Source organism: Cololabis saira, chromosome 2, assembly GCF_033807715.1.
Source record: "Cololabis saira isolate AMF1-May2022 chromosome 2, fColSai1.1, whole genome shotgun sequence".
Lineage (NCBI taxonomy): Eukaryota > Metazoa > Chordata > Actinopteri > Beloniformes > Belonidae > Cololabis > Cololabis saira.
The window spans coordinates 65,109-93,034 of NC_084588.1; the positions used below are offsets into that span (position 1 = coordinate 65,109).

The 27,926-nt window shown below is 39.9% G+C and overlaps 1 protein-coding gene across 3 annotated transcripts in view; it reads left to right on the forward strand.

Annotated features, from left to right (window-relative positions):
• Positions 1–27,926, forward strand: part of txlng (taxilin gamma) — a 92,556-nt gene that overhangs the window by 674 nt on the left and 63,956 nt on the right. For 2 of the 3 annotated variants that reach the window (XM_061735573.1, XM_061735581.1), the window contains exons 2-3: positions 1,769–1,874; positions 26,928–27,075. In XM_061735573.1, coding sequence (XP_061591557.1) covers positions 1,785–1,874; positions 26,928–27,075 — 238 coding nt within the window. In that variant the 5' untranslated portion in view covers positions 1,769–1,784. Of the gene's footprint in view, positions 1–1,768; positions 1,875–26,927; positions 27,076–27,926 lie in introns of those variants that run through there. The other variant, XM_061735590.1, reaches the window with a different exon arrangement.

Genomic DNA, 27,926 nt, shown 5'->3' on the forward strand with positions numbered 1-27,926 from the left:
AGATATGTTTCACTACCAAAACGTTTTCCAAGCTTGGTGTTGTCAGAGCCTTGCAGCATTTTTGTTTTTTAAACTGTCTGCATATATATATATATATATATATATATATATATATATAATGTTTAACTGTTCTGTTCATTCCAGAATAATGATCTATTGAATATATGAATTAAAACTAGAATAAAAATCTAAACGTCTGAGTAGTCTAACAGGAAATGGGAAACGTGATGAATTTAAAAACCTCTCTGTTATAACATAAAGCAGGCCAAAGCTGTTTGCTTCTGTAAAAAATGGTTGTGACCAAAACAGACATTACATGTTTTCTTATTCGGTCACAACAGTTATATTTTGAAAAGCTCTAATCGGATGTTGTCGTCATTGATCGTCGTATCCGGTTCTCGATACACATATATATATATATGTGTATGTGTGTGTGTGTGTGTGTGTGTTTGTGTTTGTGTATGTATGCACAGTGGTTAGTACCGTGATATGGTAAAAACCTTTATCCATGACATATATATGCATTTTAATCTTGTAGTAGATTTTTGGCGTCCATATTCTGTCAGAGAGGACAAAAATAACCAAAGTAAAACACGAAAGGGCAAGGCTGGTAGAAACACAAGACAGTGATGTGTGTAGTTTGGATTGCTGTAATGTTTGTGTGATGTGTCTTAGTGGTGAAATATGTTGCAGTAAAAAAGACAGACATGACAACATAAGATAAACAGATGTAAAAAGACCAGGATGAATAGAATAATTTTAGTGGGAGAGAGAGGGAGATGCATGCAGGTCAATGAGGTTTGTAAGTACTTTTGAATGTCCGTTACATGCGTAAACGTATAATCATACATACAAATATAAACATGCAAGCATGCATTCATACATACATCTACAGATGATTTTATATATATTAATAGGTTTTGATCTAACATTTTAGACTGAAATTAATTACACACTACCACCTGTCAATGAATAGGAGCAATATTATATATATATATATATATATATATATATATATATATATATATAAACAATTGCTTTGTCATGTTTTAATAATTGACTGAGACTACCATTCTGCACTGTACACGGTGGTGGCAGCGAGTATTTTCAGAGAATTTCAATGTGAATATATATATATATATATATATATAAAAACAACACACTCCCACCGCAGTTAGAAACAGGCGGGCACGCAGTGAGTGACAGGCTCTACATCCAGCACTGGGATGCTGCCCTTGTTGGCGGCGGGTGTGCCTTCAGTTACAAAACAATTCTTAGACTAAAATATTGAAATATATCAATTCAGATACATTCATAATTTCAAAATGGTCAGTGGGTTGGGCTAATCCAAATAGCAAAAACGAGGGCGTAATCAAAGACAGACTGTTACCTGTGAACATCCTCCCGATGAAATTAAATAAAAAAAATTGACCAATCAGAATTTTAGTCTAGCCAGGCTGCATCGACCAATCGACTGGGAGATTACAGCCCTACATTCAAGTGCTCATTCTTGACTGCAAGCCATTTTGACACCAACTTGCCGGTTTGCTCTTTCACTGACAAATCAGGTCTAAAATTGTGTAGTGTGAAGGTGATGTTACTCTACTAATGGGGATTTGAAAATCTGTTTAGGAATGCATTAGATCGATTCTGTTAGGTGGCGAAATATTTGGGAAATTCTTTTATGAGAAATTTGATAAGCCTTGAACAGAAAATGTATATTGAGCATGTACATTTTCTAACCATCCTAATAAATATGGATTTCTAGGTTTTGATCAACACTAATGGAGAGAACAGGAGTTTGTGAAATTGATCTGGAGAGCACAATAGTTGAAGGAAGTGATTCTCCACCTGACCTGGACAGCCCGTATCAGGTAAACAATGAATACTTCATCCTTTATTTTTTTGATTCAAACTTATATTTTGCCAATAATCTTAGGGTCATTTTCAGACATTTTTAGCTTTCAGTATCAATAGGTATCTTTTTTTTTTTTCTTATACACAATTGTTTTCTTATACTGTGTGTGTGTGCGTGCGTGCGTGCGTGCGTGCGTGCGTGCGTGCGTGTTAGAGGTGGGTATTGGGAAGTACGATACGCATCACGATACTTGAGCCACGATACGATACACATTGCGATATCCCGATTATGCGATATCCCGATTATTATATTCTACATAGTTCACCGAAAAATTTAAAAATGCATTACACATCTTAAAATCCAAGTTGTATATATGTACATCAGATGATAGTGATGGATCTTAAAATCCGAGTTGCACGTTCATCAGATTATAGTGACAATTCATGGGACAAACTGAGTCAAAACAATGTTTTATTATAACTATACAAGCTAAAGTTACAACATATTTGTATTTGTTTTTCATATTATTTACATCATATGAAATTAACATTAAGTTTAGTATGAGGTTGCTTTAATTATGTGGCAAATGATAATAAACACAAGAAAGATGGGTACTAAAACCAAGGACAGGCACAGTGATCAGTCAGTATAGATATAAATCCATAAATAAATAAACCTCTGTTCATTATTTTTCATTTTTTAAGGACAGGCAATTGTGTTATATAAAAAATAAATTATAAAATGAAATAAAACGTGAAATAAAACCTGAGCTCAGTGCATGGCCCTCCCAGGGTTGGTAGAGAGTGGCAATGCCCAGGACTGTCACTTAGGTAGGAGCACTGGGTGATATAGGCCTGGTTTCACAGACAAAGCTTATATCAAGCCAGGAGTAGGCCTAAGTCAGACTAGTAAAGCTAGGTCATTTAAGTGGCTTGCATGAGCGTGGCTTATATTTGTCTTAGTTAGTCCCAGACTGTGGAGTCCTGGAGTAAGCTTAAATGAGAACACCTCATTAGCCTAAGTGGGAGCACAGTCTGTTAGCCTAATGGTGTTCATAAAAACCTGGAACGGAATTGAGGACAGTTTTGCTGGAGGGAATTTTGACACCAAACATGGTTGAAGCTAAAAGAACACGTTCAAAGAACTATACTATGTATGAAAAAACTCTACTTAAACAAATTTTGGGAAATCATGCTGTTATTGAAAGTAAAGGGCATAGTGCTGCTGTTGAACATAAGAAGAACAATGCTTGGGCTGCCATTTGCAGTGAATTCAATGCAAATGAAAATGTAACCACACTTTTGTATCCAAAAGTGTTCTTTTCCAGGAGGAAATTATTCTAACCCTGGTGGAAGAGCCAGTGCACAGTGACTGTGCACCCTCCACATCTGGCATGGCATCCCAGAGAAAAGATGCTGCCAAAACCTTCCAGCAGAGACCAAAAAGGATGTCAATGCATGAAAAGTTAGCCTTAGAAGTTCATGAGCAGAAAATGAAATATCTGAAAGAAGAGCATGACATGAAAATGAGAATTCTACAGGTCGAATTGGATATTAAATTAGAAGAGAGAGCTGTTCAAAGAAAGATGCATGAGATAGCTATGTAATGTAATGAAATACACTTGACAAGAGTGTGAGTATTGTAGTCACCACAACCTAAATTTTAGGACAGCCTTGGTTGAGTTTCTCATTTAATTTTTCAGCACACTCTTGCACTGCAATATTTCACTGCAATGTGAAAGCAGCTCTGAGTGCAAGTCCTCGTTGGACTGGCATGGGCACATCTGAATCATTCTGGTCTTCCATTGGAGGGTCAGGACAATTATACTGCTTCAGGTAGTTGTGCAGCTTCAGGTAGTTGTGCAGCTTCAGGTAGTTGTGCAGAACAGTTGTAGCAATGATCACCTCGCAGCATCTTCTTGGCTCAAAACGAAGTGTATTGCATAAACACTGGAATTGATTTTTCCACACTCCAAACATACGCTCGACCATCCCTCTAGTGCGAATATGAGCTCTGTTATATCTTTGCTGCTCAGTTGTTGTGGGATGTGGCCAAGGTGTGAATAAATAGGAACTCTGAGCATATCCACTGTCACCAATTAGTATTCCGCTATGTTGCCCTCTCTCAAACTGAGCACACAATGAAGAGTTGTGAAAAATCCTTGAGTCATGTATTGCTGCCTTCAAACGGGCAACAATGTTTGAAAACTCTAAATTGGGAGTGCATACAGCCTGAACATTGATGGAAAACCAGTTCTTACGGTTCCTGTACTCCTCAGCATCATGAGTTGATGGACACTTGATTTCAACATGACATCCATCAATACAGCCAATAACTCCTGGGAAGTTCCCATATTCGTAGAATCGCGATTTATAGTTCGCTTGCTCAGCAGCGTCAGGGAACTTAATGTACAGATTTCTCAGTTCACAAATGACACTGCAGACATTGTGAACTATTCTACACACTGTTGCTTCACTGACACCACACAAATCACCAGTTTCGCGATGAAAGGTTCCAGATGCCAAGAATCTCAAAGTGATCAGAACTTGGAGAGAACTGGGTACTGGCCTTCCTCTTTGAGACATGGAGGAAAGTCTAGGCTCAAGCAAAGTAATTATCTCCAGTACATCTTCTTTGTACATACGAAAGCGGTCTCGGAAAGTTATTTCATCAAACTGATTCAATGGATTACTCCTATCCACAAGTATTTTTCTGGCTGGCCTCTGTAGCGAATATTGGTCTTCATTTAGATATTCCAAATACTCCATGCTCCCAAACCATCTGTGCTCCCTTTCACAAACAGGACTAAGCCGAAGTTAAACCTGCCTCTTTGCAGGATTAATATAAACTTAAATTTAGTCCTAGAGTAGCTCTAATCCACCCTCTTGCAATTGGCTTTGTTAAATACAGAACAGACTAAATATATGACTATTTTAAGATATGTCTGTGCAAGTGACTTAAAGTTAAGCCAGCTCAAACAGCATTTTAGTCTGAGACTAGGCTTAAGCCTTGTCTGTGAAACCAGGCCATAATGGGAAAAAGATCGGGGATAAAAAAAAAAATAAAAAAAAATCGATATTCAAATTTTGAATATCGATATTGAATCGGCTGGAAAAGTATTGCGATATATTGCCATATCGATATTTTTGCCCACCCCTAGTGTGTATATCATTTTCAGACATTTTTAGCTTTCAGTATCAATAGGTATCTTTTTTTTTCTCATACACAATTGTTTTCTTATACACATTGTGTGTGTGTGTGTGTGTGTGTGTGTGTGTGTGTGTGTGTGTGTGTGTGTGTGTGTGTATGTGTATATATATATATATATATATATATATATATAATTTTCAGACATTTTTAGCTTTCAGTATCAATAGGTATCTTTTTTTTCTCTAGAGACACTCTCTTGGACATAAAACTTTAAGCTTATACTGTAGCTTTCCTTTCAAGAAAACTCAAATTGCAACATAAACAGGCTATAGCCAAAATATATAATAAAAGGCAGTGTGTCTGCATGTAAGAGATAGACAATAGTGTGCAAAAACAGCATTAGCAGTAATCAAAACAAAAAAAAATATTGATGCATATCTGTTTCAGCTGAGGTAGTTTCTGTCCCCCGCACAGTAAAATACAAAAGTAAAACTAAATAAATAAATAAACATTGTAGCTCAATTTTTAGGCCTGGCTATATCTCTCATTTTTGCTGGAGCTTTTAGAGATACTCAAAAGCTTACTTCTGGTTAACAAGCGTGAATGGCAGATTGGCTTTGCTAAATATAAGCATCTCTGCATTTTTTGCAGTTAACCCTGCTCCTTTTCTCATCCATAAGTCCTGCTGTACTAAAAATATGCTCGCTATCTACGCTTGTGCAGGGTGAACAGAGATATGTGCGTAATGCTTGTGCGAGAGCAGGAAAGCGGCCTTCATTGGCCTTCCAAAAATCTAGTGGCTGAATATCTGCAATAACTGGTTCTGACAGGTATAGAGCTATCTGTGATGATACAGATGTGTTTGTGTCTGTAGCAGCAGCTTCATCTTGCCCATCTTCAGCCAACAGCTCAGCATACATAGCATGCAGGCTGGTCCGTGGTATTTTCTCTGGAGGCTTGGAGCTGCTCGCTGCAGAACTCTCCTCATCAGCCCGTTTCTCCCCTGCAGTGGCCTGGCCCAGGATGTCGTCAGAGAGCTGCCTTTGTAGCTGTGGCTTGAGTGCAGTGTTGAAAACCCTGTCTTTATACCTTTTCCTAAGAAGGAAACAAAAGACAAAACTTAACATTAAATTATCATGATGAATTTCATATGTCATGCCTAACTTGTGTTTTGACTAGTCATGGGCTTATAACACATAACACAGTCCAAACATGTATTCATTTCTTATTTTTAAATCGAATTTGAAGGAATTGCAAATCTTCCTACACTACAGTATAGAAAAACACATAGTTATAGTTAAATGTTATCTTACATACACACAAACACAGAAGAATGTAAAGTTGTTCTCACCTTGGATCAAGGAGTGTTGCAGTCATGTACAGAGGCTCATTTTCAATGTCCTTGAATCTCTTCTTCATGGATTCCAAGAGCGTTGCTTTGACGGTTTTTACACCATGGTCAGTCTCTTGTTTTTTTTCCAGAAGACGAGTCAAGGCTTTGATGGAGGCTATAACATCTGCAGCCGATGCAGTTAACTCGCTTATTTTGTGAGTCAGCTCGTCAAAGGGGTGAAAGCAGTGAAATGATATTTTCTATCAGTTTCCACTGGATGGCGGTGAAAATGTTAGGCGGATCAAAATCAGCTGCATAGTTGCATAGGGCACGTTTCTGTTCAGTTAAACCTTTCAGCATCATAACCATGCTGTTCCACCGGGTGGGGACATCCTGCTGTAGCCGTTTGAGGTGCTGGAGGTTACTCTCCTTCTGGATGTCATATAGCCTGGAGTAAGCAAGTGGAGAATGTTTAAAATGTCCAACGATGCGTCGTCCAGCTGCGATGACGTCAACGACTGCCCGCTGTGCCAAAACGCCCTCATTGACAGCGAGCTGGAGCGTGTGCGCCATGCACGGTGGGCTTGGTAGAGAAGCATCCCTCATAGCCTTCGCCATGTTACTGGCATTATCCCGTAGGATAACGTGCACTTTTTGTTTTGGAATCCCCCATGCTTGGAACATGTTGGTGAATGTTTTGGCTATAGCATCCGCCGTGTGTGATCCTGGGAACTCTTGTGAGTGAAGGACAACTCTCTTCAGCTCAAAGTTTTCATTAATAAACTGAGCAGTTAGACTCAGCATAGACATGGTACTCACACTAGAGCTCCAAATGTCACTCGTGAAGCCGATTGACATGATCTTGTCGTCCTGCACAAGGTTTTGGATGTGGCTGTAAATTGTGTGGTACAGCTCCGGCAGGCATTGGTCGGTAAAATATTTACGACTCGGGAGCACGTACCGCGAATCCAAACAATTAACGAGGCGCTTGAATCCGACATCTTCAACAATAGAAAGTGGCTGGGGCCGCTCGGTGGCGCAGTGGGTTAAGCAGCGGGCCATATACTGAGGCTACAGTCCTCCTGCAGCGGTCGCGGGTTCGAATCCAGCCCGCGCACCTTTGCTGCGTGTCTTCCCTGTTCTCTCTCTCTACCCCTTTCCAGTCTGCATCTCCAATAAAGGGCCACTAGAGCCCAAAAAAACCTTTAAAAAAAAAAAAAAACAATAGAAAGTGGCTGGTGGTCAAGGCATATGAATTCCATTACCTTATTATTTCTTTCTTTCTTTTTCTTGCTGTTGTTGTTGTAGGGTTGCTGCTGTTTAAATGTCTCCGTTACAGTTAACTGAGTAAGCGGCGTTGCTGCATGCTCTTTGTCTGGCTCTGGTTTAGCGGCAGCCAACTTAGAAAACTCGGTATACTCCGTGCTGTGAGCAACTCTCAAATGCCTTATCATGTTCGTAGTATTAAAATTCTTTTTATGAAGTTCCCCCCTCGGGATACCCCCTTCCCACACACCTTGCAAATTGCAAATTTTTTGTCTTTTTCGGACACATGATAAAACTTCCACACCGGCGACGACATTTTCAGCTTGATGTTTTGTCCGGCCACGCCCCCTTGGGAAAGCTCGGTCTGAGATGCGGGAACGCACGCGCGGGCGGCGTTTTTTGTAGTCATCAGATCGGCCCGCTCTGAACTATTATTTCCCGATCAAAGCCGATAGGGGCGTTATCGGCCCGATCCCGATCGGGGGCCGATCGATCGGTGCATCTCTACTAATTTGTGCTCTCCTTCTGGTCTGAGTCAGAACTGGCGCTGCAGCGTTTTGAACCAGTTGCAGCTGATTGATGGTATACTTGGGCAGACCAGTAAGAAGAGCATTACAGTAGTCTATCCTGCTAGTTATGAAGGCGTGCATTAGTCTCTCCGTGTTGCTGAGAGAGAGAAACGGCCTCACCTTAGAAATATTTTTTAAATGATAAAATGCTGTTTTTGTGACACAGCGTACATGTGATTTGTAATTAAAATCAGAGTCAAATATGACGCCTAGATTTCTTGCCTCTTTGCTTGGGTTTACTCCATATATATTTAGTTTAAAGGCCAGTTTCTTTCTCTGGTCTTTTGAACCGACGATCAGTACTTCAGTCTTGTCCCGGTTTAGCTGTAAAAGATTCTGTGACATCCAGGCCTTAATATCTAAAATACAGTTAAAAAGTGAGTCAATCGGCATAGTGTCATCAGGAGACACGGCCACATATGGCACTTTCGCACTAGGACTTACTTGGCTCGGCGCGGCTTTACACGGCTCCACACGTGTTTTCGCACTGCCAGGGGAGAAGCGGGCAGGTTGGGGTGAAGCTGCTGTGACGTACTCGATTGCGCAACCGCTTTGTTCATGTCGGCGCTGATCAGAAATCAGCTGGAGCCGGGAGCGGCTGAGAGTAAAACAGCCCGTCTACATCGCTTTTTTAATTTTTTCTCGACAGCCACCAGGTTTATGAACATCTGCACCTCAGAGTTGGATCACCAAACAGACGTTTTGCGCTTCATAATAAAATCGCTGCGAGCCGCGGGTCGCTCTCGCGCTGACTCGCGCTGACTCCCGCTTCCTGATTCAAACGTCTGACGGCCCCGCCCCCCGACCAATCAGAGGCGCGGAGGGTGGTGACGTCCCCGCCCCCCGACCAATCAGAGGCACGGAGGGTGGTGACGTCAGAAATAGTCCCTGCTCAGCCCGCAAAGAACCTGGCTGAAATGGTTACAGAAAAAAGTACCGACTTGGAGCTCTACACGTCTCAGCCCTAGTGCGAAAGCGCAAAACGGGTAGAACCGAGCTGAGGTGGTACCAGTGCAAAAGCGGCTATAGAGCTGTGTCATCAGCATAACTATGGAAAGAGATGCCGTGTCTCCTGATGACACTGCCCAGGGGTAACATGTATAAATTAAAAAGTAATGGTCCTAAAATTGACCCTTGTGGTACTCCATGGATAGCCTTATAGTGTTTGGAGACATTATTATCTATTGAGATGAAAAATTTTCTTCCACAGAGATATTAGGTGAACCACTTTAAAACAGTTCCAGCCAGGCCAACACGCTTGCTTAATCAATCTTAAAGGATTTGATGATCAATAGTAGGGGTGGGCAAAAATATCGATATGGCAATATATCGCGATACTTTTCCAGCCGATTCAATATCGATATTCAAAATTTGAATATCGATTTTTCTTTTTCTTTTTTTTTTTTTTTTTTAATATTTTTTATCCCTGATTTTTTTCCCATTATATCACCCAGTGCTCCTACCTAAGTGACAGTCCTGGGCATTGCCACTCTCTACCAACCCTGGGAGGGCCATGCACTGATTTCAGGTTTTATTTCACGTTTTATTTCATTTTATAATTTATTTTTTATATAACACAATTGCCTGTCCTTAAAAAATGAAAAATAATGAACAGAGGTTTATTTATTTATGGATTTATATCTATACTGACTGATCACTGTGCCTGTCCTTGGTTTTAGTACCCATCTTTCTTGTGTTTATTATCATTTGCCACATAATTAAAACAACCTCATACTAAACTTAATGTTAATTTCATATGATGTAAATAATATGAAAAACAAATACAAATATGTTGTAACTTTAGCTTGTATAGTTATAATAAAACATTGTTTTGACTCAGTTTGTCCCATGAATTGTCACTATAATCTGATGAACGTGCAACTCGGATTTTAAGATCCATCACTATCATCTGATGTACATATATACAACTTGGATTTTAAGATGTGTAATGCATTTTTAAATTTTTCGGTGAACTATGTAGAATATAATAATCGGGATATCGCATAATTGGGATATCGCAATGTGTATCGTATCGTGGCTCAAGTATCGTGATGCGTATCGTATCGTGAGGTCCTTCCCAATACCCACCCCTAATCAATAGTATCAAAGGCAGCACTCTGGTCAAGTAGTACCAGAACCGAGGGTTTATTCTTGTCAAGGTTTGTTCTGATATTCTGTCTCTGCTTTGATTTGTCCTAAAACCAGATTGAAACATTTATAATGTAGTGTTTGAATTTAAATAGGCACTTAACTGAATAAAAACAAATTTCTCTAAAATTTTACTTAAAAATGGAAGATTAGAAATTGGTCTATAACTGCTGGTTGATAAAATGTCCAGGTTCCCTTTCTTTAAAAGAAGTTTAACTTGGACTTCCGGTGTGGCGGCGCACTAGATGGACGCACACTTCCCTCCTCTGTAAATCTTCGCCAAGATAATCAACCTAAAGTAACCTTCTGACACCAAACTCGTATCGCGCTTATGTCGTCTGCACCAGGCAAACCTGGTAAGGGTCGTGGTAAACCCTCACAACCCAAAATTGATTTCGGAACAACTAAACAAAGTGGAGAAACTAAAGCTAATGCTAGCGCAATGTCTGACGAGTCAATTAGCGCCGACGGAGCAGGACCGAGCCACGCTCCGATCCTCGACGCTATCAAAGACTTGAAAGCTGACTTCTCCAACAGATTTGACGGAGTAGTGACGGCAATTGATGGAATGAGAAACGAGGTCAGAGAGTGCATGGAGCGTATTGTAAACGCCGAGACGCGCATTTCGGATACTGAAGACACGGTTGCCAGCCTGCAAGCTAAAGTCCAGAGCCTCGAAAGGAAAAACATGGACATGGAGGACAAAATAATGGACTTGGAAACAAGGTCCAGGAGGGTTAACCTGAGACTGGTTCATTTACCGGAGAAGGCGGAGGGAGCCGACGCTTGCTCCTTTTTGGAAACCTGGATCCCGGAGGCGCTGGACATCCACCTGCTGAAGTCAAACCCGTTCCTGGAGAGGGCTCACCGAATCGTTATTATCATGAAGTTCCTGAGCAACAGAGATAAGGAAGTGGTGTTGAAAGCGATCAAGATCAAGAAGCAAGTATTCTACGAGGACAAATTGGTTCGATTCTACCCGGACATGGCGGCCGGATTACGCAGGAAACAGCAGGAATACGACTCCGTGAGACAACAGCTCCGCAGCATGGGGATAAGGCACGGCGTGCTTCTCCCCGCCAGGCTCCTGGTGACTTACAAGGATAAAACACTTGACTTTTGGTAAACCGGAGGACGCAGAGACTTTCGTTAGGCGGATCCGAGAGGAAGCCGAGACGGGATAATTAACGGTATGGATAGAGTTGGTAAAATAATGAATTGTCTGGCTTGGCAGCTAATATCTGGGTTACTGTGAACTGAACATTGAAATATAGTCATACTGATCACCTGTACAATCCTCCGTTAGATTTATATGGGGGTTAGAGACGGTGCACACATGGACATGATTTGTAACATCAATGATTACTAAGCCCCCCCCCCCCCCTCCTTTTGTTTGTTCATTTTTTATTTTATTTTATTTTCTTATTTTGGGGGATTTACCTATTTTTTGTTTATCAGGAGGACATTTTGAGTTATAGATTTATTATTAACGAGCAAAAGTACAGGAGATCACTAATATTTCATTTATCGATTTTTTTTTTTAAGCCAATAATGGAGGGAGTGTTTAAGTTTAAGATAAGAAAAGATTAACAAAGTTGGATCACTCCTCAACAGTTGTGGACTGGTCACTAGCACTACCGGAGTGTGTAGTAGGGAGATGGGAAAACTGGCCTTTAGGCCAGAGGGTTTGTGTTCAAAGGTTGATGCAGTTAGAAGCATCTGTGTTATTTGTAATGTTTTGGTTGTTTAAAGGTACATTTCTATACGTTGACATGAGAAGACCATCTGTAAAGAGCAGCTATGACAAATATTCTAGAAATTAAGATGACATTGTGGAACTGTAGAGGGTTGCAAAAACTTAAAAAAGTTAAACAAGTAATGGGAAGGTTAAAGGATATGCAATCCAAAATCATTTTTTTCCAAGAGACACACCTTATTGGAAGAGAGGATTTGAAAATTAAGAGGAGGTGGCGAGGAGAGGTATTTTCAGCACCATTTACCTCCCAAGCGAGAGGGGTTATGACTCTAATACACAAATCCATCCCCTTTAATGTTCATAAGGTAATTGCAGATAGGATGGGAAGGTATCTGATTGTTCAGGGTACCCTCTACACAGAACCTCTAAATTTAGTTAATATTTATGCTCTGAACAAGGATGAACCGGGTTTTTTTTAATAACTTATTCTGCACGCTGTCATCACTTAGTGGCCACTATATTTTAGCTGGAGACTTCAATTGTACTCTCAACCCTAGTATAGATAAATCATCACATTTGGACAAATCGCACAGCCAGAGTAGGGAAACCATTCTTCAATTTGCTAAGGAATTAAATCTTAAGGATATATGGAGAGATAAGAACCCTGGAGTATCAACATATTCCTGTTTTTCAAGCACACACAATTCATACTCACGAATAGACTACTTTTTAATCTCAGCACGTATATCTTATAAAGTGAAATGTTGCGAATATGGCAGCATTCTTATTTCAGACCATACCCCCCAAAATGGAAATTTCAGCAAGAATGGCTAAAGGACAAAGACCTAATGGCGTACCTTGATAAACAAATTACTGATTACTTTGAGCTCAATACTTCTGAAACATCCCTGTGTATTAGATGGGAAGCATTCAAAGCTTTCATCAGAGGTCAAATAATCAGCTTTACAAGCTCAAAGTCTAAAAAGGCTAAACAAAAGCTGAAACTACTGGAATCAAAAATCAAAACCACTGAGGATATGTACTTTAAGAGCCCCTGTCCCAAGCTACACCAAAGTTTGCTACTATTAAGAGCCCAATACAATGAAATCTCAGCTTCAAAAGCTACAGCTAACTTATTGAAACTTAAACAATCCGTTTTTGATCAAGGAGAGAAATCAGGTAAAATTCTGGCTTGGCGTATAAAACAATTCCAATTAGAAAGATCAATCACTGTATTAAAAAACGATAGAGGGGAAACTATCTCTGATCCTGCTGCAATAAATGAATCTTTTAAGGTCTATTATGAAAGGTTATACAGTTCTGAATTAAACCCAGGCGAACATGACACAAACTTTTTCTCCTTTTCTTAACAATATAAATATTCCCAAAATAGAAGAAGAGGAATCCTTGAGTCTGGGGGCTAACTTGTCCCTGGAAGAAATCTCAGAGGCAATAATGAGTATGAAACCTGGAAAGGCTGCAGGGCCAGATGGTCTGCCTATTGATATTTATAAAAAAATTGCATCCAAATTAAAGGCACCCCTTTTGGAAATGTTTTCTGAATCTGCTCAAAAGGGGATACTCCCACCCACTCTAAGAGGGGCCCTAATCACTTCTTCCCAAACCCGGAAAATTAATGATAAGTGCGAATATTTGCCGCCAATTAGCCTTTTGAATTCAGATTTAAAGATACTGTGTAAAATTCTGGCAAAGAGACTGGAGCGCCTTTTACCAGATATTATCAAGGATGATCAAAACGGGTTCATGGTTGGGCGTCAGGGATTTCATAACGTCAGACGAGTTTTAAATATTTTGCACGAACCGAGAGGGTCACCAAATACAGCTTTCCTGGCATTAGATGCGGAGAAGGCTTTTGATAGGGTACAATGGCCCTATTTGTTTCGGCTTCTTGATCGCTTTGGTCTGGGAGAGGGATTCTGTAACTGGGTCAAGCTCCTATATAATAATCCATATGCAGAAATAATTACTAATAATATTATCTCAAAACCAATAAAGATCGGAAGAGGCTGTAGACAAGGCTGCCCTCTATCTCCGCTTTTATTTATAATTGCAATTGAACCACTTGCTATTGCTGTAAGAGACCACGCTATGATCACAGGTATAGAAATTGGAGGGCTCGACCATCGAATATCTCTTTACGCTGATGATGTGATCCTTTTCCTTAAAAATCTGGAAAAATCTATTCCAGTCGTTTTAGATTTAATTGGGAAATTTGGCTATATTTCTGGTTATAGAATTAATAAATCTAAATCCTCCATAATGCTTTTGAACTCGGAAGAAAGGATGAATCCACCTACTTATACCTGCCATTTTACAAATGTGGATAATTTTACTTATCTAGGAATTCAAATTGTTCCGAAACTGGAAGATGTGGTGAAATATAATTATAATCCAAGTATGACTGACATATCCAAATCAATGGAGAGATGGTCAAGTCTCCAAATTTCACTGACTGGTAGAATAAATATACGAAAAATGAATGTTCTCCCTAGGGCTGGGCGATTATACGATCTCGATTTGTGATCGCGATCAAATTAAGTTCGATCATGGTGATCAGCTGTGGGTCTACTTTCTCGATCACGTGCAAAACATGCTGCAGCAAAGTGCACGACAACCAATCACAACCCGCTTTCCTGGCACCGCGCTGTCTTCATTAATTGATCATGCATGACATGCCGCGGCAAGTTGCATGACCATAGGCAGTAAAGTAGTCACATCTGCCTCCCCTGCACCGGTGGGAGCAAGCGTGACCAGAGAGAATAAAACTACAAGACAACAACCGCAGGCTAGCGTTAGCTTAGCTTCGAGCAGACCGGGACTCGCGGTTATTTATTTATTTATTTCGCCGGACAACTTCTTCCGAGCGTACAGGAGGAGGGTGTGATGGATTCACAAAATGCCCTTCGTGATGGATGTATTGTGTATTCGAACCGCACTCATTAAAGTTGTGATTCGCTCTGCTTGTACCACAAATTACTCATCACCGCCGACTTCAGAAACTCCGCGGCCCCGACGTGTGTGTGTGTGTGTGTGTGTGTGTGTGTGTGTGTGTGTGTGTGTGTGTGTGTGTGTGTGTGTGTGTGTGTGTGTGTGTGTGTGTGTGTGTGTGTGTGTGTGTGTGTGTGTGTGTGTGTGTGTGTGTGTGTGTGTGTGTGTGTGTGTGTGTGCACTGTGAGAAATAACCTCTCATAATAGCGGTACTACAGTTAATAAATGTAATAAAACTGCCGTTTCTGCTGGCTACTGAGTCCTGTAAGTGGCGAGTGAGTTTTAACTCCTTAATTACCAACCAGCGTCAGAGTCACGCACAGTACACAAACTGTGATGTTAGAGAGCCACCTGTTGGTCAATTTAAGCAACCGCATCGCCTTGACAGTGGCTCAACTCATATTAGTTTACTGTTTTTGTTTTTAATAATGTCATTGCAATTTTATCTATGCAATTGTGAAAAAATGGCAAAATAAATGAAAAACTGTGAACAACCGCATTCCGTAGGCTATTCAGTACTCAGTATTCAGCCAAGTCTTTAAATTTTATTCCGCTTCAGTTTCGGCCTCAAATTTTCATTTTGGTGCATCCCTAGTTTTTTCGGTGGGTACCACTGGTAGCATTCTGGATTCTTGTTAAAACATGCTATTTGCTTTATTTGTTAATAAAAAAAAAACTAATCTCTGGTTTCTTTCTATTTTATTCCAGAAGGGAGGGGGGGATCTTCTGATTTAAAAAAATCGTGATTAAAATCGAGATCATTCAATATGGGAAAAAAAATCGTGATCACTTTTTTTGCCATATCGCCCAGCCCTAGTTCTCCCTAAGGTTTTGTATCTGTTTCAAAATATCCCCTTGCCACCTCCATCAGACTTTTTCTTTAAAATAAAAAAACTGTTCAACCAATTTCTGTGGAATAACAAGCGTCCCAGACTTCGCTTATCCCTTTTATACCTGCCCTTTGACACAGGAGGGCTACAATGCCCAAATATGGTTTGATACTATTGGGCAACCCAATTAAGGACTATAATGTTCTATTATACTGCAGAAAAGCCCCCCACATGGAGAAGTATTGAATCACTCTCACTCAAGCTTCCACTTCCCACGTATATCTACTCTGATAAATATAATAAACTCAAAAAGATTACTCTTAATCCCATAGTTAAAAACATGATCTATATTTTACATGTTACTCGAATATATTTGAAAGAAAAATCTCCCCTTTTAGCTTTTTAGCCCAATTTGGGGCAACAATTATTTTGCTCCAGGTAGAGCAGACGGTGGTTTTAAAATGTGGGCAGACTTGAGCGTGGGACTGGTGAAGGATGCTTTCGGGGGGGACGGAAGACTTTTAAGTTTTGAACAACTAATATCTAAATTTGATATCCCCCGAAAGCACTTTTTCAAATATTTGCAGCTTAGGAGTTTTACCAGGTCTCATCAGAACGAGTGTACACAGAGTCCCCCGCTGTCCACATTAGAGAAAATCCTAACTAAAAACCCCTTTGGTAGAGGTATGATATCTGAACTGTATAAATTGCTGGTGACATCCTCTACTGATTCCTCTGTTGCCAAGCTTAATGCATGGAGATCTGACTTACAGGAAGAATTGACAGTGGAACAATGGAGTAAAGCGTGTAAGTTGGCCCAAACACAGACGAGCAATACTCGTCTAAAAATGCTGCAATTTAATTGGATAATGAGAGTGTATATTACACCAGAAAAACTTAACAAATTTAATATACAGATCCCTGACCTCTGTAATAGATGTGGAGAAGATAAGGGCACATTGTTGCACTGTATATGGTCATGTCCAAAAATAAGGGAGTTTTGGGAGGAAGTTAGAGTAATAATACAGGAGATTTTATCAATTAGACTGGTGATGGAACCCAAATTTTTCCTACTGGGCTTATATCCTACAGGACATAACATAAGTCGCTCTGGAATAATCTTCATAAATATAATACAAGCAAAGAGAGTGATAGCTTTAACGTGGAAAAGTACTGGCAAACCGAGTGTGACGCAATGGTTCAAAGAAATGTCTTTATGTTTACCGTTATAAATATAAATACACTCTAAAATACATACACTCTAAAGGATAAACAAGAATTATTTCAGAAAATATGGGGGTGCTACATCCAGTATATTAAAAACAAAGATCTATCTGACTTACTGTGTGAAACAGGGACAGCATAACTCCCCTGTACAGGACCACCATCATATGCTGCAACCTGAATATTATTTTATAATACCTGTAAGAATTCTCATGGACTTAAATCATCTTATTGAATGTACCTAATGTTTGAATATTGTTCATATATGTATGTCTGTGTATTTTGTGTATCTATGTCAAAACTTTAATAAATATATTGTTGAAAAAAAAAAAGAAAAGAGGTTTAACTTAAGCAGTTTTAAAATCAGTGGGGAAGACACCTAGCTGTAGGGAATGGTTTACAATGGCCAGTATGTCTTCAGATAGTGAATTAAAAATTGTTTTAAAAAGGGAGGTTGGGATTGGATCAAGGGAACACGTGGAGGATTTCAGTTCTGTTATTACTTTCCTCAGGGTGTCAGCATCAACCAGGTCAAAACATTCATACCTCACGTCACATTCTATACAGGATATTGGTAAAAATGCAGTGTGCTTGTTTTGCTGGCAGATACCAGACCTGATGTTTATTATTTTCTCCCTGAAGTAGCCAGCAAACTCTTCACATTTAGAGGCTGGAAGCTTACAGCTATTATTTGTTTTTGGATTTAAAATATAATCTATTGTACTAAAAAGCAGTCTGGGGTTATGGATATTGGTATTAATCAAATTTGAAAAATAATCCTGGCGAGACTTTCGAATTTCTTTGTTGTAATTTTTAAGTTTTTCAGTAAGTAGGTTTTGATGAATTTCTAGTTTTGTTTTTCGCCATCTGCGCTCTGCAGTTCTACATTCTCTTTTTAACTTCATAGTATGATTATTTTTTCCATGGAACAACACTTTTCGTAGTTAGTTTCTTGTTTTTAATAGGAGCGACTGCATCAAGTACTGTTTTCATTTTATGATTAAAATCATGGACTAAAATTTCACAGGATGATGGTAGAACTGTATTTTTGCAAGCTATAACATCTGATGAGAAAGTTGTGGCTACTTGTATCGTTTTCTAACAGTGCGTGCGTGCGTGCGTGCGTGCGTGCGTGCGTGCGTGCGTGCGTGCGTGCGTGCGTGCGTGCGTGCGTGCGTGCGTGCGTGCGTGCGTGCGTGCGTGCGTGCGTGCGTGCGTGCGTGCGTGCGTGCGCGCGCGTGCGCGCGCATGCATACATACAGCGGCCAAAAAAGTATTTAGTCAGCCACCAATTGTGCAAGTTCTCCCACTTAAAAAGATGAGAGAGGCCTGTAATTTCCATCAAAGGTAACTTCAACTATGAGAGACAGAATGGGGGGAAAAAATCCAGGAAATCACATTGTAGGATTTTTAGTGAATTAATTGGTGAATTCCCCGGTAAAATAAGTATTTGGTCACAAGCTAGATTTCTGGTTTTCACAGACCTGTAACTTCTTCTTTAAGAGGCTCATCTGCCCTCCATTTGTTAACTGTATTAATGGCACCAGTTTTAACTGGTTATCAGTATAAAAGACACCTGTCCACAACCTCAAACAGTCACACTCCAAACTCCAAGGGAACACGGGGAGAACATGCAAACTCCACACAGAAAGGCCCTTTCACCAACCCCACCCAGGGTGTGGGCGCTGAAGTCATGGGGGAACTAACACCGCACCGCATTGGGAAACCAGTGCCTGGTGGCAGCAGACCCAGGCCCATTGTGGTGAAGTTTCTAAGATTCAAGGACAGATCAGCGGCTCTGGAGAGAGCCAAAAATCCGAAAGGAACCAACATTTACATTAATGAAGATCACACTGATGCTGTTCGTATGAAAAGAAAAGAACTACTCCCCAAGCTGAGGGAGGCACGGGAGAGAGGTGAAATTGCCTATCTGAGGCATGACAAACTAATAATTCGTCCCAACAGCAACCCGAGTTCACATAGATGAAGGTGAACTTGACAGGTATGCGGTTATGTTTTTAAAAGTGAACTTATAACGCCAATGTCACATACTATTAATTTGCCAAAGAAGGGACTGTTGCTTGCTCATCTAAATGTGTGCAGTCTAAGGTACAAAGTACATGAACTATGCAATCTGGCTGAATCAAACAACATTCACGTATTAGCTATATCAGAAACACATCTAGATTCAGACTAGATGGCTCCAAAGATTCTACCCAAACCCCCATGCACAAGAAAATTTGGAGAGACTTCCACCCAACAGGCCGAGATTACACATATTATTCTCATCCGCACGCTGTCTATTCCAGAATCGATTATTTCTTTATCTTCAAAAGGGATCGCCATAGAATACATCACTGTGAGATAGGTAATATTGACTTGTCAGTTCACGCACCTCTCTCATTGCTGCTGCAAATTAACAATAATCCTGGAAATACACTATGGAGGTTGAACTCAAATGTTCTTAATAATGAAAAATTCAAAACAAAAATTAAAGAAGAAATTAAACAATACTTGGAAGTGAACAATAGTAGGGAAGTTGGCCCTGAAATTGTATGGGATGCACAAAAAGCCGTCATGAGAGGGAAAGTTATATCCTTCTGTGCTTACCGAAAGAAACAGAGACAATTAAGATTATCAGAGCTAAATAAAGAATTAAAAGAACTTGAGACAAAACACAAGAAGTGTTCAAAACCAAACCATCTCAAAATTAAAAGAAACTAGGAATGAAATTAATGTTCTATACTCACAAGAAATACAAAAGAAGATGATTTATACAAAACAAAAGTACTGTGAGTAAACTGTTGGCATGGAAACTGCAAAAACAACAGTCAGATAACACAATTTATAAAATTAGGGATCCACTCTCCAAAGCTCTGTTACATAAGCAATATGAAAGTCAAATGGCGTTTCAGAATTACTATAAACAACTATACTCCCAACCACAATTATTAGATGAACAACAAATTGAACGGTTCTTATCATCTCCTAAATTACCCACCCTATCAGAAGATAAAAACAGAAAATTAAAAGCTGAAATAACAAAGGAAGAGCTTAACAGTGCAATCTCAAGATTAAAAACAAATAAATCGCCAGGGCCGGACAGGTTTCCCCCTGAATGGTACAAGACCTTTAGGGCTGAGTTAACACCACTTCTTCTTAACATTTTTAACAAAGCTTTAAAGAAGGAAAAACTCCACCAACTTGGAGAGAAGCTACAATCTCGGTTATACCGAAGGAGGGAAAAGACAGAATGGATTGTGTCCTCACCTTATCCACACAGACCAAACAGGCTTCATTTCCCAGAGACAAACACATGATAATATTAGACGTTCATTACACATTTTAAGTCATATACAAAAACATAAGTTACAGGCCTTATTGGTGAGCCTACATGCAGAGAAGGCCTTTGATTCCGTGAGTTGGAGTCCAGAAATCCCTGCTCGCAAAGAGGCTGGGAACCAGGATAATTCGATCGGATCCCGCTTTGGGAACCAGGAAGTCGGGCTGGAGCAGCGCGCATCACTGTGGCTTCAACCGGGGAATGTGACCGGTTCCGACCGGCCGGGACCGGAGTAACCCACATGGACTGGTAGCAGGGGCTCCCGGGGAAAGAGCACCGGCATTTCAGCCGGATCTGCCCCGGGGATGCGGCGCGCTGGGCCCGCAACCCCACGGCAGGTGCATTCTCGGTTCCCGACATGCAAAACATACACGCGCTGCAGAACACACACACAAGTGTGCTTATTTAAAAATAGAGCGGGAGCAAAACTTAGTTTGATTGTATTTTATTTCACTTTACACATCAAGCAAATCCTTAAAAGTCTTCATCATCTGTTTCCGCATTAAACAGCTCAGTGGATGGTCTCATTCACGTCCGCAACTCACGGGGGCTTCACCCGCCCCCTTCTCTTTTTACCGTTGTCATGGTGGCCGGCCTTACATTACCGTAATTCAGGTAATAGACACGGCGCACCGTTTCATAAGGCGCCCGGCCCATTTAAAAGAAAAAAAAAAATGTATTGTCGCGAAAATTCGGTAAAGGTATTACTAATGGGAAACAGAATAAAAAAATAGCATTGTGTGCAGACGACATATTGATATACCTCGAAGACCCCGTCTGTTCACTTCCTGAACTGTTTAGTCTTTTGGATAGTTTTGGTAAATACGCGGGATACAAACTAAATATTCAGAAAACCCAAATCATCTAAACAACTTCGGGTTAGATATCATCTGAATTGGGATCAGGATGCAATGAAATACCTAGGTGTACTGTTCCCTAAAGACATTTCTACATTAGCAAAGATTAATTATGACCCCCTCCTTACCAGAATAAAATTGGATATACAAAGATGGAATTCCAACCCTTTTATGAGCTTTACTCAAAGGGTGGAGACCATAAAAATGAACATACTCCCAAGACTTCTTTTCTTGTTTCAGGCTCTCCCGGTGGACATACCCACAAAACAATTCTCTGAGTGGGACAAAATTATTTCTAGGTTCATATGGCAGGGAAAAAAACCCAGATTAAGGTTTAAAATACTACAATTATCTAAAGAGAGAGGAGGTATGGCAGTACCAAATTTAAAGGATTACTTCTTCGCAGCTCAAGTTAGACCATTGATACATTTGTGTAACCAAGATTATCACGCCAGCTGGAAAGACATCGAGTTATCACTCATTAAGGACCCCCCACTCCAGGCAGTACTGGGTAATAAGGATCTGGAAAACTATGTAAAGAAGTTGCAGAATCCATGGATAAAATTCCAAATTAAAACTTGGAACTCAATTAAAGATACATATAAATTGCATGATAAATTAGGAAAAATTAGGTGGTGCGCCCACGACCCTGATTTTAAACCGAATCAATTGGGCCTTAGATTTAAAAACTGGGTAACTAAGGGAATAACAACATTTTACTCAATAACAGATAAGGGACAACTTAAAAGTTTTCAAACTTTGAAAAAAGACCATTCTTTGGAAAAGCAAGATTTCTACAGGTATTTACAACTACGTAATTACTTTGATAAGGTAATTAGAAACTATACAGTAGATCCATAAGACCCAGTGCTGAAAGATATATTACGTGCTTATTCATCAGAGCGAGCCAAGGGCACTATATCCAGAATATATAAGGGCTTCATGATTAAAAAAACCTACTCCACAGGCTACATTAAAGATAACTGGGAGAAGGAAGGTAATTTGGAAATTCCCAAGGAAGAGTGGTATAGTTGTGAGTTTCAGTGGAAATGCACCAACTCGCATACATGGAGAGAATTTGCATTGAAATGTTTAATCAGATTTTTTGTAACCCCTAAACAGAAAGCTCATTTTGAAGGAGGGGATTCACAATGTTGGAGAATGTGCATATATTTTGGGAATGTCCAGTAATTGTAAGTTTTTGGTTAGAGATGCACAAAATATTAGAAAACATGTTTCATATGAAAATACCATATCATTTCAAAACTTTTATTCTGGGAGAAACACATTTTCTCACAGGGCATCTCAACAAATATCTATTTGGTGCTCTGATTTCTGCTGGTAAGAAAACCATCACACGTCACTGGCTGCATCCTGACTCCCCCACAATGGAGGAATGGACTGATTGTCAATGAAATATATAAAATGGAAATGATTACTTTCTCACTTCGGCTACAAATGGATAAATTCACAAGGTCATGGTCAAAATGGGTCTCCTATATACAAAATTTAAAATTATCTAGAAACTGAATTACTTGTCTCCACCCACTTACTTTCTCTGTCATTTCTCTGTTGGTTTGATGGACTGCCAGGTTTCATGCGTTTTATACGTAAATAATTTTATGTGTGTGTATATCCAAACCCTTATAATATCGTAGTTTGGTCTCCCTGCAACTGAATTAAGTCGCTGTTACAAGCCCATGCATCCTGTTTTGATTAATCATGGTTCCCTTTTTTTTGTGTGTATGTTTGTCTTTAGTTAGTTCTGTTTGTTCGTTTTACCTTAAAAAATACAAATATACGCAGGTTTTGTTTCTTTCAACATTACACAACTATAGGGCAACAGCTATGTTTTGACATGCTGTTGTTTTTCTTTCTCCCTGACAAAATTGCAAACCAATTGTACATCAGCTGTGTAATGTATGATGTGAGGATAATAATAATAAAGAAAATTAAAAAAAAAAGAGAAACAAAATTCTCTGGTCTGATGAGACGAAGATTGAACTGTTTGGTGTGAAGAGCAGGCGTCATGTTTGGAGGAAACCAGGCACTGCTCATCACCAGGCCAATACCATCCCTACAGTGAAGCATGGTGGTGGCAGCATCATGTACATACACACGCACATATACATACACATACACACACACACACAGTCATATACATACACGCATACACACACATAGATATATACACTGGCTTGTTCACCTGCATGCTTGCTCTGTAGTTTTTGGGGTTAGTTAGCGGTAGCTTAGCTCAGACTGTGTTCGGATCTCGAGATTTGGGTCGATCGATGCTCGTGTTTTCGTCGGCTCCGTGTCGGTTTTGTGTTTCGTTTGTGGTTTTTGTTGCAGATTTCCAGTGCTTGACGTGTGCCTCCATGTGTTCCTGCTTCCTTGATTGGTAGTAGATGTCACCACCCCCCCACCCAAAAAAAAATCACTGGGTTTGTATGTGTATATGTATGTATGTTTATGCGTATGTATGCATATATATATATATATATATATATATATATATATATATATATATACACCGCGTTCCAAATTATTATGCAAATTGTATTTAAGTGTCATATAGATTACATTTTTTGTTTTTCAATTAAACTCATGGATGGTATTGTGTGTCAGGGCTCTTTGGATCACTGAAATCAATCTCAGACACCTGTGATAATTAGTCTTCCAGGTGAGCCCAATTAAGGAAAAATACTTAAGAAGGGCGTTCCACATTATTAAGCAGATGACCATTTCCAAGCAACATGGGAAAGAAAAAGGATCTCTCTGCTGTCGAAAAGCGTGAAATAGTTCAATGCCTTGGACAAGGTATGAAGACCTTAGATATTTCACGAAAACTTAAGCGTGATCATCGTACTGTAAAGAGATTTGTGGCTGATTCAGAGCACACACGGGTTTGTGCAGATAAAGGCACAACGAGGAAGGTTTCTGCCAGACAAAAACATCGGATTAAGAGAGCAGCTGCTAAAATGCCATTACAAAGTAGCAAACAGATATTTGAAGCTGCTGGTGCCTCTGGAGTCCCACGAACATCAAGGTGTAGGATCCTCCAGAGTCTTGCAGTTATGCGTAAACCCTCTATTCGGCCACCCCTAAACAACGCTCACAAGCAGAAACGGCTGCAGTGGGCCCAGGAATACATGAAGACTAATTTTCAAACAGTCTTGTTCACTGATGAGTGCCGTGCAACCTTGGATGGTCCAGATGGATGGAGTAGTGGATGGTTGGTGGACGGCCACCATGTCCCAACAAGGCTGCGACGTCAGCAAGGAGGTGGCGGAGTCATGTTTTGGGCCGGAATCATGGGGAGAGAGCTGGTTGGCCCCTTTAGGGTCCCTGAAGGTGTGAAAATGACATCTGTAAAGTATGTGGAATTTCTGACTGACCACTTTCTTCCATGGTACAAAAAGAAGAACCGTGCTTTCCGTAGCAAAATCATCTTCATGCATGACAATGCACCATCTCATGCTGCAAGGAATACCTCTGCATCATTGGCTGCTATGGGCATAAAAGGAGAGAAACTCATGGTGTGGCCCCCATCCTCCCCTGACCTCAACCCTATTGAGAACCTTTGGAGCATCCTCAAGCAAAAGATCTATGAGGGTGGGAGGCAGTTCACATCCAAACAGCAGCTCTGGGAGGCTATTCTGACATCCTGCAAAGAAATTCAAGCAGAAAATCTCCAAAAACTCACAAGGTCAATGGATGCAAGAATTGTGAAGCTGCTATCAAATAAAGGGTCCTATGTTAAAATGTAACTTGACCTGTTAAGATGTTTTTGATTGAAATAGCTTTTGATTTCAGTAAATATGACCTCCTAATGCTGTAAATTCTAAAGATGAGCATTTCAGTTCATAACAACCTATAAAATGTTATAAAACTCTGTTGTGCGTAATAATTTGGAACAGTGCATTTTAAGTTTTTTATTTTTGAAAAATTCTGTTATCATTGGGAGGTTTGTTCAATAACATTCAAATTCATTAAACTAATGGTTGATGACTTGAATATTATGCTGACTGTCATTTGCATCGACTATTTAGGAAAATCTGAGAAAAATATCATTTGCATAATAATTTGGAACACAGTGTGTATATATATATACTAAATACAGTAATAATGCACATATATATGCCCCAGGTTTTTACCGGCATGGTATCAACTATTAATGTGTGCAGACAAGGTAAAAAAAAAAAAAAGGCTGTAACACAGCGCTGTGAATACCGGTACTTTCCGGATGCACTGTATATCTTCAAACTATGAACTGCAAAACAGCTCATAAGAGGGCAGCACAGGCAGATTTAAAGGCCTGGGCATGTCCTTTATCACCTGAATAATGAAATGGACGCAGAATAGTTTATTAATCAGCATGGCTTTTAAAAGGTCAACGAGAGATGAAAGGCGTATTTCCACTAGCAGGAGTTCAAGCTACACCCGCCAGACAGGAACCTCTAACAGAGTGCACCGTCTTCTATATTACACTGTAGCGCGACACAAGAACCTTTGACTGGGAAAATAGCACAGCCAACCACGAGTTGGCCGTAATATGCATTGCTTGCTCTTCGCAAATGGGTAGCAGCATAAAAAGAGACAAAAAAGAACAAGAAACATGTAAACAGTGGATGCTACTTAGTTTTTTTTGTTTTATTGTACATACACTGGTGGTTGTAGCGATTTGAGATGAAAATCCCCCGCCTGGACCTCTACATTTGTGTAACATGCTAACAAGACCTCTCTGGTCCATCCATCATTCATTCTTTCTTTCTTTTTTTTTTTTTTTTAAACTTTTATTTTTCAATTTTTGCCAAGACAATCAAACGGATCAATAACAAAAAAAAAAGCAGCAAAGAGGTCTGGGGCGAGACAATGTACAATCCAGTCAATATAAGAAAAAAAAAAAAAAACAAGATTACAAGTACAGTTCAGTGGTCAGGTCTTCCCATCATTCTTTCTTATAATCTCCAACCTCATCAAATGTACTTGTAGCAAAATGTTTCTGGTCAAAATGCTTAAATGAATCGTGGTCACATGATTTATGTTCACGTGAGGGTGCTGAGCGTTAATTAGAAATCCAGATTAGCAGAGACCCCTGCGCCAGGAGGTTCCTGTTGGCAAAACTGAGTACCTCTCCTACTACAGGGCCATTTTTCGTCCCATAAAGGTTCCCAAAGGCCGCTTTACAGGCTTTATAGCAGTCTTCCGGGTTTTCATAACTCCACTATGCAACTGCAACACAATCTGCCAACTCTTAGCTAACCCAAGAATATTACAATTCAGATGGATGACATAAGCAGTGAGTGCTATCACACTGTTGCTACAAACACATTTTAATCTGTAATGGTTTAATCCAAGTATGAAGTATTGTAGTTCATTACATAGCCTTGGAGTAGCCTACAGTTCTAGAGTAGGTAATCTCTTACAAACATGTGACACAAGTTTGGGAAACTTTTGTTTGAGAAAATAGAAGTTAAGATTCAAAAAAATATTTACCTTGTTTTTGGTCAAATATAAGCAAAGAAATTCAGCACCATTTCTGGTTAAGATTTAATTGGAATTTTTATTTTTTTTAAAAGCTCCCATGAAGTAGTGGTGTAGTGGCTTGATCATAATGTGGATCTCTGTATGTTTTTATCAGGAAGAAGTTGCAGGGTTTCATGTAGGTTTGTGCTGCACTGAGGAAGAGACGGACCAAACTTCGGGCAGAGAGGACAGTCCCAACAACTTGGTGGAGGCTGAACTTGAGCTCAAAGGAGATGCTAAGACTGGAGAGGACAAGGCTTTTGGTAGGAGCACCACAAGCAAATTCTACAAGTCTACAAGTCACACACATGTATTAGGAAGTTTACATGTCTTCCTTGGCACCCATATCATTACACTTTCATTAGATAACACAAAGTTTTAGGATATTTATGAGGACACTTAAACCTGGGTCGTACAGACAGTGGAAAGCACCTTGGTACGATTTTTCCAGCAGTTTTGCCCCGGCCTTATACAAGTTCCACAGCGAACCTCCTTGACAGGAATCGGGAGACCACGAGTTTACCCAAAGGCTTCAATATCAAGTGAGACTTGCATGGTGCTCTGCTGCTCTAAAGATAAAACTTTCCATGTCTTCTTCTTTCTATAGTTGTACATATAAAAGGATGAGTGGTGTCAAATAAAATGAGTGTTCGACTGCTAAACTGAACCGCTACTCCTACGAGGTTCAAATGACAGTTGCTGGTGTTTTATGTTGAAAATTCTTCAGATTTTCTATGCCATTCTCACATCTGAATGGTTGCCAGCTTGATATGCTGTGTGTAAATTGATGTGGTTTATTAGCGATCCAGCATCAAAATAGATGGAAAATATGTATTAACAGAGGAGTAGGTTTCTTCTGGGAGGCTTTCAAAACACTCCACGGTGTGTGCTGTGGGACCAGTCTCATTAGGCGTTTTTAAATTGGATCCCGCTAATATCGCTGGATGATGAACACGTGTTTTAACGCTTATTTGCAATGAAAAACACAAGGTGTGTTATTTGTCACCTCGGGCCTGAAGGTGCGTTGAGGGGAAGGAAGATGAGTTGAGAGGCGTTAACCGCAAAACATAACATAACCTGCGTGGACGTGGAGAGTGACGTAGTGTCCTACATC